The sequence below is a fragment of the Amphibalanus amphitrite genome, unplaced genomic scaffold (genome assembly GCF_019059575.1).
Source record: "Amphibalanus amphitrite isolate SeventyFive unplaced genomic scaffold, NRLGWU_Aamphi_draft 001423F_arrow, whole genome shotgun sequence".
NCBI classification, from domain to species: Eukaryota; Metazoa; Arthropoda; class Thecostraca; order Balanomorpha; family Balanidae; genus Amphibalanus; species Amphibalanus amphitrite.
Genome location: NW_024882916.1, coordinates 24,401 through 42,997, shown reverse-complemented (window position 1 = coordinate 42,997; position 18,597 = coordinate 24,401). Strand labels below are relative to the sequence as shown.

At 45.6% G+C, this 18,597-nt stretch overlaps 1 protein-coding gene across 1 annotated transcript; it reads left to right on the top strand.

The window, feature by feature from the left end:
- Window positions 1-1,353: 1,353 nt before the first annotated feature.
- On the top strand, window positions 1,354-18,007 carry LOC122372951 (innexin inx2-like). The gene is made up of 4 exons (XM_043350637.1): window positions 1,354-2,197; window positions 3,181-3,338; window positions 14,148-14,297; window positions 16,532-18,007. Exons 1-4 carry the CDS (start codon window positions 1,499-1,501, stop codon window positions 16,674-16,676), a joined length of 1,152 nt encoding a protein of 383 aa, XP_043206572.1. The 5' UTR covers window positions 1,354-1,498; the 3' UTR covers window positions 16,677-18,007.
- The last annotated feature ends 590 nt before the right edge of the window (window positions 18,008-18,597 follow it).

Below are 18,597 nucleotides of genomic sequence, written 5' to 3'. Positions count from 1 at the left end.
AGACCACTCTTGCACAAACGGGTTGAGCAGTTTCTTCAGACGCGACATTGAGTGAGCGGTAGTTTCCGTATACTGAGATGCAATAGCGAATCAGGGAAATCACTAGTCCATCCACGAGCGCTGGTAGTACACTAATGGGGGGATACGATGTCTCGCATGACTAAGGCCGGCCAATAAGCCACTGTACACTTCGCTACCAACTGGTCATGACATGTGGTTCGTAAGTCAAGTGTCTGTCCATTACTACGCCATTTTTTTTTTACTCACGGAATCTCTTCAACAATCACACCGTTTACATTGATACACATTTTTAGTAGACCGAGTAGCATTTGACGAGTGCCGAGTATAATCAGTTGAGTCTTGCTAGAATTTACTTTGCATCTGATTTTGAGCGAACCAGAGAAACAAAGTGCATAGAGCCGATTTCATGCGCTGAACGAGTTGTGCAATGTCACATTTACATCCAGTAACCAGCATCTGTGTGTCATCGGCGAATTACGAGATGTTGACATCGCTCCCCGGACCAAAGGTCGTAAACATAAAGTTCGTAAAGGAAAATGTTCGTAAGCAAATGTTCGTATGCTAAGCTTCGTATCAGATAAGGTTCGTACGGGCTAAGTTTCGTCGCGTCTGAAGTTCGTAAAAGAAAAGGCTCGTACCTATAAGTAAATGTTCGTAAGCATAAGGCTCGTAAAGAAAAAAAGTTCATCGCTGTTGACATATAAGCTGAGATCGTTGGAGGAAACGTTTACACGAGGAGTCTGAAGGCTGAAACAGACTCTTTCCGCGTTCAGGAAATCGCATGCGAGAGCCTATTCAAATACATGGAAGCACGCTCGCATCAATCGCACGCACCTCCCGCAAGCGATTGAGGCGAGAAGAATTACAATGTATTTGAATAGGCTCTGGCATGCGATTTCCTGAACGCGGAAAGAGTCTGTTTCAGCCTTTAGCAAGGTGCCCTGATCGACGCCAATTGGATTTCTGACTGCGTTGGATAAGCGTTTACGTCCAGCGGAAGAGCACAGTCGACCCGCGCCCGTTGGGCGCGGGTCGTACGCACATAGCCGCGTATTGCCGATCCCTCACTGACTTTGGCTAGCTACGGCCTGACACCAACCGCAACCATACCAGCCAGAAGGCTCATAAACATCGGGCGCCCGTCGCGCCTCGAACCCCGGACTGTTATAACCTGGAACGCGTGCTCTCACAACGCGGAGTACAACGCTCTACTGACTGAGATACGGAACCGGCACGGCTACGGTTAATACGTATCCATCTACCTCACTCAAGTGCCACGATAAGATACGACAATCGCGACAATCTTACTGCTCCCAGACTCTCGCCAGCTTTAGTCGTCCCGAGCGCAGGCACCTCGCTGCTCCGATAACGGGCCCTCTCCGCGTTCTGTGACTGTATACTGTAACTGCTGTAACCGCGAGAGCTTGGCTCTCTGTGCCGCCCCGGTCGAGGCGCAACCCGCCACCCCGGCCTCACCATGTTGGAAGTCCTGAAGCCAATGAGCACGCACCTGAAGCTCTCCACGAAACCTCGTGGAGAGGGTTCGGTGTTCAAGCTTCACTATCGCGCCACCTTCGTTTTCATCATGGGCTGCTGCATCCTGGTGACGGCGACCCAGTACATCGGAGACCCAATTGAGTGTATGCCGGACAAAGACTCGATCCCGCAGAAAGTCATCGACACCTACTGCTACATCACGTCGACCTACACGATCCCGCGCTACTACGACCAGAAGGTTGGCGTCGGAGGTGTCCCGCACTGGGGTCTCGGTCCGGAGCTTCCTGAAGATGAAATCATCTATCACAACTACTACATCTGGGTGCCGTACATGTTGTTCATCCAGGCGATCTCCTTCTACATCCCTCACTGGGTGTGGAAAGCGGTGCAGACAGACAAAGTATACACAGTCCTGATGGGTCTCGACAGTCAGTCTCTGGATGAAACCGAGAAGAAGGACAAGGAACGGCTGTTGGTGAATTATCTAGAGCTTCACTTGCACACGCACAACATTTGGGCGGCCAAGTACATTTTCTGTGAAATCCTGAGCTTCGTCAACGTTCTAGTGCAGATCAGCATCACGAATGCGTTCCTCGGCGGCGAGTTTAGCGAGTATGGCCCTAAGGTGGTGCGGTTCCTCTGGGCGGACCCTGAGGACAGGACGGATCCCATGTATGCGGTGAGTTTTTCTTTCTTCTTTTGAACTTACCTCCAGCAACGGACGCCTGCAAATCCGGGAATCGAACCCAGCACCTCCCGCACCGTGGGTCGACGCCCTAACCGACTGCGCCACCGGAGCCCTATTGCAGGATATGCTGCCATCCGATGCCAGCGCATTTCGCGAGATGACGTCACACTTGTGGTAGTGTTGGAGTAATGGGCTTGTTGATGTCTCCATGGAAACCGAAATTGCCACGTGTGCTGGCAGCGGCTGGCAACGTGCCGTTGAAACACCACCCCAGGCCAGCAACCCGATAAGCGTTTCCCGTCCTTGCCTATACAAACTGAAGTTATCTGACTGACCAAGGCTTACTTGATGCATTCAATAGTGACTTAATGTAAAAGACAACTCAGAGGAGAACGTCTGGTCTGAATCATTTCATCGTCACCTGATGCACACGAAACTTCGAAACTACTGGATGGTTCGAGAAGTTTCGATCGAGATGACTTTGGCCTTCCGATCAATGTACTCGGTCACCAACTGAGCTGAGCAGTCACACCACTGTTGCTATCTTATCTTATATTTTTCACGTGTGATCTTCGAAAGCTTCTAAGCCGGACAGTTGTATCTTTGTGCGCTTAATTGCTCTTATCGCGTTCTTGCCGGAATCTAATCAACAGGTCACAACGATGAAGGACATAGTTAGTTATAACTTGTGCTGCTCACAAAGAAGAAAAGTGGATTGTACAGGCGTCTGAGTGACAAAGAGCAGTCTGCAGCCTGACCTAAGGCTCCTCGATTGAAATAAGGCTACGGAATTGATGCAAGAAACTATACGTGGTTAAAAAAATGGTTTTGACCATTGACATATATCTTGTGGCTAAACGTTATAGTGTTAGCAAATACTCTAAACGTTTTCAAGCGATCAAAAGTCACTTGTTTCGTAATCTATCCAATCATTGTGCGATCCAGGTACTCATCATCAACTGTCTTTCCCCCAGGTGTTTCCCCGTGTCACAAAGTGCAAGTTCTGGAAGTACGGTCCCTCTGGCACCGTGCAGAAGCATGATGCACTCTGCGTGCTGGCGCTCAACATCATCAACGAGAAGATCTACGTCATGCTCTGGTTCTGGCTGGTCATCCTCTCCATTCTCAGCGGGTTAGTTCAGTCATCAGTGTGTTATTTAACGTTGTTACGAGTGTTGTTCATAGTAGAATGTAGATGTGAATTGCCCCTGTGCTTATTCGCATTGTCAAATATGATAGAAAGGATTAAAAGTGTATTTTCGACTGGGCTTTAAGTCAGGGATGCAAGTATATTGCGTTTTATTATTATTATTTTTTAAAGACAATACTGCTCAGGTTATTTACGTCAGGTCAGGGGATGCAGGGGATGCATATACTTTGCGTTTTTTTTAGGCAATACTTCTCAAGTTAGTAACGTCTTATTTTTGGTATACGCCAAACCAGCTGTTAGAATTTCGAACGTTGTTGTTCGACTATGGTCTCACACAATTGCATCGCAGTACAAGACTAAATTACTAAGTACTAAATTCAGCCAACTATATTCACTTCGTTCTGCTTAGTCAGGCTTAGCACTGCAGAACCTACTGCCACTCCACAGAGATCAGCCATATAGGTATAGCGTTCGCCTTAGTGCCTATGTCAGCATTGCAACTATCTTATCCCGCGCCCCGTAGGGCTACGGGCGGACCGTACCACCCGTAGGGGGGGGGGGGCGTTTCGGCCCCCTAAGATCTCGGAAATTCACCGGCCGATTTTCAAACTTCAAAAGGCGTTCGATAGCCCCACCAGGGAACTACCTTGTGATTAAATTTCATTGACCTATGTCAAACCGATGACGTCACAGGTCAGGTCAAAGGTCAGATTTTCACCATTCACAGGCATTTCAAGAAAAGTGTTGTAAAATCAAGCAAATTGGTAAGTTATTGAAAACCATCGATGGTACATTGTTCGTCAAACACATACTTCGCTATCTGAGGTCACTGATACCGGGTCAGGTCACAGAGGTCAGGTCACTGGGGGTCACAATATGAAAGTGTCGTGTGATACACGTTTTATGGTCCATTTTACATGACAAATGCAATTATGTTGGTCAGGCAGCCTTTGGGGCCAGCTTAGGTCACGTTTTGGTGAAGGTCAGGTCAAGGTCAGGTCAAATTAGGTCAAATTTCAAAGTTAATATTTTTGCATAAAATGGGTATCCATTCGATGCAGCTCGTCACGGGGAGTCCAATGGTGATCTTTGTTTTGCCCTACGTGGTCTAAAATTGCCAAAAATTGAGTTTGAAAATTTGACGTCATCATTTTTGAACAGTTTTTTCGCTATAACTTGACCAAAAAACGAGATATCGATCTGAAATTTGGTATGTAGATAGAAGACGGTAGCTACTATTACATCTATTCCGTTTTTTGAAACTCAAATTTTTGGATTTTTCGGCTAATATAAAAAAAATTGCATTTTTTATTTTTGGGGGTCTAAACTCAAAAATTTCAGAAATCCGAGATAATGGTTTTGTAGCCCTGTCAATTCTACACCTTTTATGTCCTGATTATTTTTCTGTATCTTCAAAGCTGTAGGCCTGACAGGTCTTCTCGCGAAGGTCTTTTTTCGGTCGAAAATGACAGAACATGACGTCATTCTGACGTCATTTGTGGCCAGCCTATCATAGCCTCTGGAAACAGTTTTGGTCACATTGTGTAAAATTGATGCCCGGAGGGGTCCTGAAAGTTTGGTGGCGATATCTCCAGCCGTTTAGGAGATATCGACGGAAAAGGACAGGGGGGGCGTTTCGCCCCCCCCCCCACGGGGCGCGGATTGTGTGGTGAAAAGACCCTAGATTGTTTATCGGATGATCTTTATCGAAATGTCCAGACGATTTATTATGGATCAGTGCACGAGTGAAAGCCATGAATTATGTGTGCCCTATTCGCATGTTGACCGAAGTAGCATTAGGTACTTTTTAGAGTGAATAAGTTAGAACGCAGTAAGTATACAAAACCAAATATTTAGATTTATAGGTCGCTTTACGAGTATATCACATGACTTATAGGCCCGGGCTCCGATGAGGGCTTAGCAACACAATATACATGTAAGATTTAAGAGAACCATTATGTTCTTTTAAACAAATGTGGAGGTACATGTCGGTTATAGTCTCTGGCTTGCACGTGTGTGATTTTTGTCGCCACCGGTGTATGCTGAACGCTGTGCTACAGTCACAAAGTGTCGGGCCGCAGTGGCATTATCATTGGACAAATATAGGGCGACCGTTGAGAAAGGCACACATGTGGAGCGATTAGGGCTGGGCTGAGAGGCCCGCGCTCCACTTCAAACACCTGACAACATGCCGCTAACGCCGTTATAGAGGTGCGGCGAGACCAGAATGTGGGACACATTGTGTGAGGGGGAGCATGAATTTGCATAGCAAGAACAGTGCTAAAAGAAGGCATGCAGAGCAGGACTGGAAAAGTTTGTTTTCGATCGATCAGTAATTTACCCTTTCCTTTCGGAAAATGTTTACCAGCATCACTATTTTACATGTTTTGCTGAAATTTAGACAGTACCTTTATTTATTGCAAAACTGAATGAAAGGCAGTCTATAACAAAAAAAAACGTCTACTTCAAAGCTTTCTCGAAGAGATTTAGTCGGCAAATGACTTGCTGCTGCATATCAAAGCGCTGCCCCGCCCTGTTAGAGAATGTTAACACTATAAAGCGGAATGCCTCTTGCGAATGTCAGATATGGAACAATCAATCATTGTCCCGTCAAGTGGGTATCAATCTCCATACTTGGCGATGTCTACCAGATAAAGGAAAAAGTATGGCTGCTGCTAACCGGGCGTGGTTCAAGAAGGTTCGCCATTATAGGAATGGAAATAGTAAACCTATTATAGCATAAGCGAATGAGAACTTATTCCACAAGAAATCGTTCGGGCCGAGGCTTTCGCGTTGTGTTTGCAAAACTTGGTCAGCGTGACGTGTCCGTGTACCGGGGAAATCGGTAGCAAAATTAACCCAAACGATTTCTTGTGGAGTAAAGACCTCATTTACTCATAGCATTCACAAACTCCACATCATGTCCTTATACATAGAAGATATGATTCAGCTAGAGTACTGAGTTTGCATCATTTGTATTAGTGACGTCAGTAGATGTAACATAATGACACCGAAAGTCTGAAGTCATGCTCACGTGTTGCAACTGACTGCCTACGCGCTACTGCACTTTGGCCGGCGACGAATGAAGTGTTTCTAGAATGTGACCGAGTGTATGCATGTCTAACTATGACTAGGCTCTGGTGATGTCCGCTCTTGGTGTGTACCGCCAGATTACAGCTCGTGCAGTTTGCATCACTAACCCAGGAAAATGCGACCCTTAGACGGAAATCAGTCACATCCGGTATTATTTCTAGCAGGTTGCAATGTGCAACGTACGATGCATGCATTGAGCACTGAGCAGTGTGCAGTGTGCACACAAGTTTCCGTTTCATGTTCGATACGCTATCACACGATAAACGTTCATACATACACCTGTTTTACCAGGATAGACTAAGTAAATATAATTTTTTTGCGTTTTTTTGTAACTTCCTTGGTAACCTTTGGCAAGCTTCTGTAGTATGTTTAGTTTTACTGTTCTTCCACAAGGCTCGTATATACGCAGGGACGTATCCAAGGGGGGGGGGGCGACGGGGGCGGTCGCCCCTCCCTGGGCCCGCTTTTGGGCGTAGCCAGGAACAGTTTGGGGTCGGCAGGGCCAATGAAATCGGAAGGGCCTGTTCAGAAGGATTTGTTCGAGCCTTCGGGTTCAGTGATGGGCCCCTGGGGCCCTGCCGGGCCACAAACAGGTTCGTAACTGGGCCCTTCGGCCCCACTTTTGGGCAGAGCGAGGGCAATGTAATGCCCGGCAGGGCCCCAAAGGCGGAAGGATCCGTTCAGGAGGATATGCTCGAGTCTTCAGGCTTGAGGAAGGGCCCCTATGGCCCTGCCGGGCCCCAAACCTTATCAATTTTGGGCCCCAAACCCTTATCGGCCCGAAGGTCTGTCTTTTGACCTTATTGGCCCTGGAGAAGTTATGGAAAGCGGATCCGAAAAAAATCATTTTCCGGGCCCAGTCACAGGGACATCTTGGCCTCTCCGGGCCCTAGAAGTGGAAGGGCCCGCTGAGAAGATCTTGTCCAATGTCCTGGCTTTCGGGTTCAAAAATGGCCCAGTGAGGCCTTGCTGGTGCCCATACGGGTCCCTGGCCGGGCCCCAAAAGCGAACCGGGCCAAGCCAATGACAACCTGGGGCCCGGGAGGTCTCCAAAGGCGGAAGGGCCCGCTCAGAAGGCCTTGGACCAGGCTTTTGAGCTTAAGTGATGGGCCCTTGGGCTCGACAATGTATCACGAAAACGGGCCCAGATATGCGCTTCTGGGCCCGGTCTCAGAAACAGCTTGTCAGCTTGTATATACAGTTCTCCAACAAAATGAGCTCTTAAGTTCGTAGTACTATAAGCATTCTGTACAGAACGTATCATTTCCAATTGAAATGTTTTTTTTTCTTTGTACTGCTCACTGAACTGATTTTAACCCTCGCCGGCACAGGCCATTTTGCGTCCTTCGACGGCACAAGGGGGGGGGGGGGTTGGTACGACCCCTCCCCCTCGCGTTTGGCCCCTGATCGAGCTAGAGCTTCGCGGAAAAAATGAGCGTATTGCCCGTCACGAGACGAAGCCGATAATACACAATTTTAAGGTCCTAGGTCATCGGGTGACCTTCCAGGTCAGGTCAATGACCCGAAAACCGGGAAAATCGGGACCTGTTAGAAAGTCGTAAAGCGTGGCTGCTATGTGGTTTTCCGGGGTGCTGATCACGAATATCGTGTTAGTTTTGATCATAGATGATGTCTTTAAGCATTTAGACCAGGTCGGGTCAGGTCAGGTCAGGTCAACCGGTAGGGGTTGTGACGGGTATTCGTAATACGTGTCAACCGCCTCTGACAGCTTCTTAACATGTTACGAAGGCACCGAAACTACTTCGTAAATGTTCAAATGGATGCTAAATTCGAATTCAGCTCCAAAAACTAGCCTAGAAACATGTAAAACTCGAAAAAGTGAACCGAGGTCACCCGAGGTCACCAAAGGTCAATGACCTGACCTGACCTTCAGGTGACCTTGACACCCACCCTTATGCATGGGAGCAACATCAAATCACATGCTTGAACGTTTGAAACCACGAAAAGCTTGCAAACGCGCGGCTAATGCGAGCCGACATACGCCGAATCGCGATTCCGGCCAAACATGGTCTCAGAAAAGAGGTCACAGGTCAAAGGTCATTTGGGTCAGGGTCATGAAATTTTTAGGATAGGTGTAAAATTGATCAATGCGAGGGTACTGAAAGTTTCGTCGCGATCGGCTGCTTTTTACGCGAGTTATTCGCGAAAAACCTTAGGGGGGGTTGCATCAACCCCTCCCCCCCCCTGTGCCGGCGAGGGTTAAAGTTAAACTGACAAAAATGAGCAATATGTTAGCGTGAACAATGCAACACAATGGGTGAATGGGTGAAAAATGCAACCCAGATCTTCCCAGCCGGGGAGCCGGGAGGTATCCCTCAGCTCTCCCCGGACCGGGACGTTTGGCCCGTGAGCCAAATTTTGTCTATTTCAACAATTTTCGAAACACCTGAGGACTAACTCGGAAACCAATAGAGCTACAGCGCCGCGGAAAAGCGCATTCGATAGCCCTTATAAATACTTTTTGAGTTGTGTTCTCAGACTTGACCTCAGGTCAACGGTACCTATAGCCTGCAGAGGGCGAAAACTCTAAAAATAGCCGTTTTAACAAACTCTTTTCGGTAATAACCTTTTCTTCAAAACCTTTTCTTTTTCTTTTTCTTTTTCTTTTTCTTTTTCTTTTTCTTTTTCTTCTTCTTATTCACATTACTTTTGCCAGCATCGTGTTCCACTCGTCGAGACGCGTCGAATGAATTATACGTTGACATTGAAAGGTCATTTTGAAAATTTGATCTCAGGTCAAGGTCATGACCGAACCGGAAAGGGTCATGTTGCATATCAGTCGACCCGTATCGTTGAGCTGAACACATCTGACGTGTTTTCATCGCTCTAGGCATGTCTCTATTAACCCTCGCCCGCACATGGGGGGGGGGTTGCCACCCCCCCCCCCCCCCCCAGGTAGTCTTTCTGCTCTGCACTCAACATTTTTAGAGCTAGAAGGCTGATTTTTCGTATAGCTGCTCCTCTATCCTTTTTTTGATGTCCACTGAAAATTTTAAGTTTCTGTGATTTTTGGTTTCGGAGATATGACCTTGTTTTTCAGGTCATGTCATGACCCAAATGGCCAATTCTCAACATCTTGCGTTTGCCATGGGCCTTGTGAGCTTTTGACACCTTGATTTCGGCCTTTTTTGCCAGTCTTACCTCCCACCTATCATGGAACATGTTGTTCGACGATGTACAGGTGTCAAGGTCAGGGTCAAGGTCAACCTAGGTCATCTAAGATAATTGCGTTTTAGGCAAGCTGAATTTACTTTTTGTGAATTTCTTTGACTGCAATTTTGGTAAAAGCTTCTCAGATCATGATTTCATGTAATATGGACACAAAAACAATCGGTGCACACATCAGTATGCACACAGACACACACAGACATACAAACATATATAATTGACCTTGACCTAACTTGACCTGAAATGACCTCAGCAGCAAAAATCTGGTCGGGTAGTGTGACAAAGAGGTTCTAGCTTGCTTGGCACCAGAAAACAGCATCGTCATCGGTATATGATAAGCAGCGCACTTGATATCCAACGGTGACCCAAAACAGCAACATTTTTTAGTTTGACCTGACCTGGAAGGTCAATGACTGACCTGAGAAGGTAAAACTGGGTATCATTGGATTTGTCTCTTCCCAAAGAATCTTTTTGATCGTTACCGCTAAGCTCTATCTCCAACAGGAACGAAATGGCGCGGGGGGGTGGCAACCACCCCCCATGTTTTTGACGGTCTAGAACGACAGTCGTCCAAAAGAGGCGCATTTCAATTTTCTCCCATTGATTTATAATGGAGAGGTCGCAAAGCTGACCCCACCTTAGGTCACAAATATAAAAAAAATCGAGATAAACAATTTTTACATACTGTTACTCTTATCAATCCATTAACCCGCGCCCTGCTGGGGGGGGGGTGTTTGAACACCCCCCCTTGTGGTTTTTCGCGAATATCTCAAAAACGGCGGCGCGGAGCGCCGCCGTTTTTAGTACACCTTATCATACATCAATTCTACATATGTTGTGAAAATTTCAGACCAAGGTCATTCAAGGTCAGGTCACCAGGTCACTTGAAGTGACCTCACCTCATAAAAAGTTTCAATGTCTGCCATAGCTACACCGAGTGACCGATCGTTTTGAAACTTTAAGCGATTGCTAAGAGCAATAGCATGTACAAAATGTATATCTCAGAATTTTGATATCGATGACCTAAGGTCAGGTCAATTTTGCGACCTCCCCATTCACGGTTCGTCGGAAGGTCATCTTAGGCTCAAAAGAAACGGTATATACCATTCGAAAGCTGACGGTGAGCTGAATCCAAAAATGTAATTTTTATCAAAATCGATCGATGGCCTTTTTTGAAAATTGCGTTTTTGTAAAAACTTAATAATTTTTTATTCAACGGGCTGTCCCGGACATTCTTGAAAACATAAACATGTATTTTTGAGTTCCAGTGAAAGCTGAACGCCAAAAGAACAATATTTAGCGAAGCAATATTTTCAAACATTAATATGCGTCTCCCACAGCCGACAATAAGGCGCAATCACACAGCTCAGTGTCACGATGGACCAAAGTCAGCCACACAGAAGCGTGAAATGGCCCTTATCGACTCGCAGACCCGGCGCTCTCGGCCCGCCTGACCAGCCACGGAAAGAACGTTCGGCTCTCGTTCTACTAAACAAATGTCATATTTGTCAGTTTAACTGTCTACATCGCTATTAAAGTTATTCCGGATACCTGTGAAGAAAATTCATTGCTCTGCTTGATTTACAACATACTTTAATTTACATTTTTCTTATGCATATTTGTTTCATCCAGCTGTGCTCAGTGCCCGCGCAGGGGAAGTGAGCGGGGTTTCACTGTCAGAGGCTGTACTGGTGACGGCTGCTCGGCCGTGCGACCGGTCAAAGGTTACCCTACCCCGCCGGGCGCTACCCCCACTCCACCCGAGCTGAGGCCGGTGCAACCTCTGACATTTCAGCGCGGCCAATTTTCCTTATATGGGCATGATACCAAGCTCAATTGAGCAAAGTAGACATGAACAAATGCAAATTAATGCATGATGTGAAGATGACAGAGCAATGAATCTTCTTCACAGGTATCCTGAATAACTTTAATAGCGATGTAGACAGCTAAACTGACAAATATGACATTTGTTTAGTAGAACGAGAGTCGAACGTTCTTTCCGTGGCTGGTCAGGCGGGCCGAGAGCGCCGGGTCGGCGAGTCGATAAGGGTCATTTCACGCTTCTGTGTGGCTGGCTTTGGTCCATCGTGACACTGAGCTGTGTGATTGCGCCTTATTGTCGGCTGTGGGAGACGCATATAAATGTTTGGAAATATTGCTTCACTAAATATTGTTCTTTTGGCGTTCAGCTTTCGCTGGAACTCAAAAATACATGTTTATGTTTTCAAGAATGTCCGGGACAGCCCGTTGAATAAACAATTATAATGTTTTTACAAAAACGCAATTTTCAAAGAAGGCCATCGATCGATTTTGATAAAAATTACATTTTTGGATTCAGCTCACCGTCAGCTTTCAAATGGTATAAACCGTTTCTTTTGAGCCTGAGATGACCTTCCGACGAACCGTGCATTATAAGTCAATGGGAGAAAATTGAAATGCGCTTCTTTTGGACAAAAGACATTATAAACACTCCCAAACACTGAATTACAAGTGGTTTAGACTTACTGAACATGAAAATGGTGTCTGTGACCCCTGTTTATGCCCTGAGGTCATCTTAGGTCACGAATGGTATCTAACAGTTTTTCGCAAATAACTTTTGATAGAGGCATGCTAGAGCGATGAAAACGCCTTAGATGTGTTCAGCTTGACGATACGGATCGACTGATATGCAACATGACCCTTTCCGGTCAGGTCATGACCTTGACCTGAGGTCAAATTTTCAAGTTGACCTTTCAAGGTCAAGTTATAGTTCATTCGATGCGTCTTGACGAGAGAAACACGATGCCGGTAAAAGTAAGCTCGCACAAGGCTTGGGTCAAAAGTTATTGCAGAAAAACTGTTTTCGAAAAAATCGGCTATTTTTGCAGTTTTTGCCCCCTGCAGGCAAAACCGTTAACGTTAGGTCAAATCTGAGAAAGTTACTCAGAAAGGGCGTTAATAGGGCTATCGAATGCGCTTTTCTGTGGCGCTGTAGCTCTATTGGTTCCCGAGTTATGCGTTGGCTTCTTGGAAATTATCGACATTCGACCTGGAAATCGGCGAAATTTTGCCTTCAATGACCTCTGGTGACCTGACCTTTGACCTGACCAAAAAATTGACCGAGGTGATTTCGTCATTATTTTTGGCGCTCTTTCGAACGCCGCCTTCCGCGTATCGCTACGTGGCCCAGGAGCCGAGTTAGAAGGGGGGGTGTTCAGACACCCCCCCCCCCAGCAGGGCGTGGAAATCCAGGACCCCCAGCCGGGCGCGGGTTAAAGTTTCAAAGTGATCGTTCAGTCGGTGAAGCTTTAGCAAGCTTTTGAACTTTTTCTGAGGTAAGGTCACTTGACGACCTGACCTTAAGCGACGTAGGTCTGAAATTTTCACAGCATGTGCGGAAAAAGGATAAACAGGTGTAGAAAAAATGGCGGCGCTTAAATATTCACTAAAAACCTGAGGGTGGGGGTGGGGGCGTGACAAGGCTCCCCCAGCACGTTACGGTTTAACGAATTTCAAAGGAAGTGAATTGCAAAAACGTTCTTCAACTCAAATTAACTGAAAACATTTTCTCAAGGTCGACTAACGCAAGACAGTGCATTTTCAATTACAATATGCCGAATTTTATCGTAAAATTACCGTTCTTTCGACTTTCAAGATTTTTTTTTCATACCAGGATAAGCAGTCGCCGTGGGGCCCCTTTGAGCTGACCTCCGGGCCCTTCTCGGCTGTCGCCCCTCCCTGAGCGAAATCCTGGATACGTGGCTGTATATACGCATTACGTACATGACAGCATGGGTACAGAAATAGTATACTGAGTACAGCACACACTACACATTACACAGCAGTACGAAAACCAGTATTCATTCCTCCATATGTGTTCGGTGTCAGAAGAACAGAGGCTGAACCTCCTGGCACACTTATCGCTAGATCACATTTGATTTCGACGTTTATGGTTGAAATCACTATTTACAGATAAGTTCGCTGATGCCTTTTTACAGTCTTGGAGCTGTAAATCGCAGTAGTGTCCTGATCTTGTTTAACACAGTAGGGGGCAGTATCGTGTTTATCACGCAAAAACGATAAGATAGTTGGTCGGTTCTCGAAGCTGGTATTCTCTATTACGAACACCTGCGCAGGGGATACGGAGTTTTACCATATTATGATTTACAGTGCACAATTACGTTTGTAGGCATAACTGTCCAGACTGTGGGTAACAATGGGAAACGGATCTGAGAAGTAAGGAACATAAATTTTGTAGAGTTTGTGGGAGCAGTTGTACTGAAATCTACTTTTCTCTTAAATACAAGCACAATCTCTGTACACTACAAACATTTGCAATTCAATTAAGAATCCTTCCGATCTGCTATATTTTGACTGACACCATTCCATCAGGACCACCCCAAGTACCACCTCTCACATTACTTATACCATAGATGATAGACTACCATAAGCAAAAACTACAATAAATGATAGTCTATCATACCAGCGACATGACCCGATGTTAACCTTTCGTGTTCTTTATTCCCACAGACTGGCGCTGTTGTACCGCCTTCTCACCATCTTTTCGTCGTCAACTCGTGCGCGTCTGCTGCGTCAGCATGGCGGAGTTCTCGGACCGAACACGGAGACCACGCGCGACACCGTCGACCGGCTAATCCCCCGGTTCCAGTACGGAGACTGGTAAGTCCAATATGGCGACGGGAAATCCAATATGGCGGCAAGGGTAATGATGTCAATTAAAGGTAACTGGGAAACCGATATTAAGCAAAATACCAGGGGAGGTGCGCTCCGGCCTTTCAACATTACGAAAAGTGGGGACATTTGCGCTAGCGCTGTCAGCACCGTGAGCATTCCAAACAACAAATGCAGTAATCCCACCAATTAGCGTAAGTCAATACTTGACGCTCATTGGCTGATAATCCAGTGACGATTTTGGGGGCCAGAACGTTAGAGGTAATCTCTAGCAGCACGGGCCGTTCAGTTTAGGAATTGATTTTGATATTATTTAGGCCAGTCTGATAAGACTCGGATCGCTTATGAAAACTGCAATTCATTCTTGTACTTGTCGAACAAGTCTTTTTGCTTTTTTCTGAAATAATTCGTTGAAAAATGACTTATTAGATGCGTACCTACTCATGCCAAATTTGCCCCTTACCATGGCAACCTGAGTTTGTCCGGCCCCCAGAGTCGCGGTTGCTAAATTCATTTTTGTCCCCACTTTTTTGTCGGGAGCGTTCTACTTGGTTTACATCCTGGTTTACATTGCCTTGCAAAATACCAACCAAAAGTCAAACCCATGGGAAAGTGAAAACAAATTTAGCTCATTTGTTAAAAGTACCTACAACTTTTACGTGCGTAATAAAATGTAAGGCCTACATACATAAGAAAGGCCTCATAATACCAGTATAACGCAATTTTGGGGCGACTAACGGAGCGAGCGAGAGGGTGAGCCTTGCACGTGCGGAATTTCGAGGGGGTACCTCCAACTGACTTGTGCACGGCACCCTACTAACCGGTCTCTAGCGATGTGCCAAATTTGGGCACAATCGGCCCAGCCGTTCTCGAGATCTGGAAGCGGCACCCTGCACGTGCGCACGTGCAAAATGGGTCCCAACTGACTTGTGCACGGCACCCTACTAACCGGTCCCAAACTGTGTACCAAATTTGAGCGCAATCGGTCGAGCCGTTCTCGAGATCTGGAAACGACCCCTGCACGTGCGCACGTGCAGCAGCACCCCAACTCTGGCACATGGATATGCAGTGCCTATGGGTGCCTACCTACATGCCAACTTTGAGCGCAATCGGCCAAGTAGTTACCGAGATATTGCAACAATTGCAAAACTGACACCTCTTCGTTTTGCACGTGGCACGTGCATAAGGGGTCACCCACATGCATCGGGAATAGTCCAATACTTGGTAGAAGGAATGAAGCCACCCTACAAAAATTACCGCATGTAAATCGGTCAAGTGGTTGCTGAGATATAAGCCTCGCAAAAGCGTCCACACGGCCGGCCGGCCGGCCGGCCGGCCGCTCATACTCAGAAATTTCCGTTAATCTAAGGAAAGACTCCGCTCGCTTCGCTCGCTCCGTAACCAACAAAATCTATATAAAAAAAAACAGAATTTGAATGCCAAATACCAAGTTGGTACCTATAGGCTCGGTAGCCTCGGTAACCTAGGCTCGGTAATAGCCGTTTTCACGACGGGCTACCTGGCGGATGCACCTAATTCTCACCAAATCTGCACCTAATCTCTTTTATGACAAATATCTTCAATCTTCAAATAATGAATTTTCTCAGTGTTTTGATCCATGATTATGTGTGATAATATGACAAGGCACGCATATGTACAAGTAATTATTACAAACCTAGCTGATAGCTACTAAGAAATACACGGAACCCAATTTCACCAAATCCTCACCAAATCTGCACCTAGGTAATCTTCACCAAATGTGTACCAGATGGCCGTCGTGAAAACGGCTATTATCCGTATCTATCTTTCCACTGTCACTTTGTGTTACCGCTGATTGTTCGCGTTTCCCGCCGTTCGTATCACTGAGGTGAGGCGATATCGGCTAGTGAATATTGATATCAATGTCGAAAAATTTAAAGTTGAAGCCTAAACGAAACCAAATACCTACCGAAACCTGTCAAAATGCATCCAACCGAATCAATTTGAAAAAAAAACAAACCAAAGGCATAACTTTGTAAAAAGTAAACCGATCTTTATCAGTCAGAGCATTTTAGGAACCGGTAGGTCAAGTTAAGTGGCACGACATTTTACAATACTCGTGTGTCAATTAAAACGTGGTTGGTACTGCCTATTATGAATTCAGTACCGATTTGATATTGCCCATAAAATGGCAAACGATTGGGATCTTTACTGTCGTCTGACTGTTTGTTGCGTTCCGCCAGGTACCTGATGCACAGTCTCGGCAAGAGCATGGGCAACCTGACGTTCACCGATGTCCTGAAGGCGCTGGAAAAGCAGCTGAGCCGCTCCTCTCCTGATGATGACGAGAAGACCCTGCTGCATGGAAAAGCCTTCTCCAGTGTGTAGGGTGCCAGAGCTCAAAGTGCATGGTATAGATATAAGAAAAGGTTTTATGCATAGCCTGATGCTCATAGCATATTGTAAAGTTTAAATGAAATTGAGAATGATATTTCGAACACTGGGTCCTCACCAGATTCGAATCTGGTGAGGACCCAGTGTTCGAAATATCATTCTCAATTTCATCTAAACTCTACAATATGTTATGAACATCAGGCTATACCTACTTAAAAGTTTTTTTTATATCTTTACTTCTAAACATGCTCAGCAATAGCACCTCCATCCTTTAAAGTGCATGGATAAATAATTGTTTTAGTGAAAGGACCTTTTTCAATTGTCAGTATTATTAGGAATGTGATATACCTGCACTTTAATACATGATTTTTAAATTGGATTTTGAGATTTACTTTAAAGGTAGTGTGCCAGCTTTCCTGGACCATATGGAGTTAATGACCCGGATAAGGAGAACCGGATTTTTAGAACTTATCCATACCTTCAAATCTCATGGAAACGTCTTAAATTCTTCAAATTTTGAGTACCCCAGTGCGAAATTCGCCCCGACGGGCTGTCGGCCGTACCCCAACCACATTTCACACCACTATGAACAATAAATGCACACACTAAAATCGCTATTACCGATAGGCTCATCCAATCAAGTTTCGATAAACCCGTTCATCATCATCTCCTGCGGTTTCGAACACGCCTGTTAGGTGGCTTCTGCTCATACTTTGTGGTGCGGTGGTGGTGCGTCGGGCCGCGCGCTCTGACTTCGGCCAAGCAAAATGCGTCAGCTGATCGTTGTCATTTCTGCCACTTTCGTGCGGTGAGATGGGGTCATAACTTAAGAGACGGCTGTTTCATATCAATTATTTTACAAAAAAATCATATTTCAAACCATAAATTAATGTTCGACAGCCAAATTAAAGAAACAATACCAATACAGGCTTACAGTTTAAGTTCGACATTGTGTTGTCTACGATTGGACAGCTGATAACTCATTCCCGTACGTCGTAACTATAATGACCTTTGCTTATTGTCACATGTGCGCCGCATTCACGATTGTTGCCGACGCCTGTTTGCAAGTCGGCCCACTACAGTTGTTATACATATCGAAAAACCGATAAACTTTTAGGCGAAAAAAGCACTATTCCAGGCCCATTTTTGATTTTTTTTTTGCGATATAAGGTAAAAACAGAAGCTTCTTATCCTAGGAAAAATAAAATGGGAAATCATTGGAAGGTGGCACACTACCTTTACCTAAGTATTTTCACAATGCATCGAAAATCTACTGTTTATTTGAGACGTGACTAATCATTCAATAAATCGCAATCGAATCAATCGATTTCCATTTTCTAATCTAACATGATGAGGATTAACACCAAAAGGTGCCTAATTGCTGCCTATAATGAAGATGATTTAGAGATCCTCACACTTCTACCACAACATGATTCACATACTAATACTAATCATGGTGGGATTGACTATTCTGAGCTGTCTCACCTATCATATGAAAAAAATCGGTCACATCTACGCATGAAAGTTTCCAATGCCATAGCATTACGGCTGCTGCAGTTCGAAAGATGCCTCATGTGCACAAACTAAAACACCAATGATTTTTCTAATGAGCGATGACGGTACGCTTTACGCGAATGTAACATTTCTTGCATTTGCATCCTTCTTGATAACCTCGCTTCAGCTGTGCCAATATTCAGTAGTGAAAGAGACGACAGTAGATTCAGGAAACATTCAGAGGGTATATCTCAACCGCAGCTGCGCAGCTCTTATACAGGTCGTTACTGGACTTGGGACCTTATCAGCTGTTTTGGCACTCGGCGTCAGCACAATCTCATCTCACGGGAGGTGGGTGTCCTTCAGATCTCTGGCTGGCAACGACGCATCTGTGGGTTCGGCAAGTTGATAAGGGCATGGT

Bases quoted from the DNA above. Each gene is read 5' to 3' on its own strand.
- LOC122372951 (XM_043350637.1), top strand. From the start codon at position 1,499: ATGTTGGAAGTCCTGAAGCCAATGAGCACGCACCTGAAGCTCTCCACG. The intron at 3,339-14,147 runs GTTAGTTCAGTC...TTATTCCCACAG, and splicing joins ATCCTCTCCATTCTCAGCGG to ACTGGCGCTGTTGTACCGCC. The intron at 14,298-16,531 runs GTAAGTCCAATA...GCGTTCCGCCAG, and splicing joins CGGTTCCAGTACGGAGACTG to GTACCTGATGCACAGTCTCG.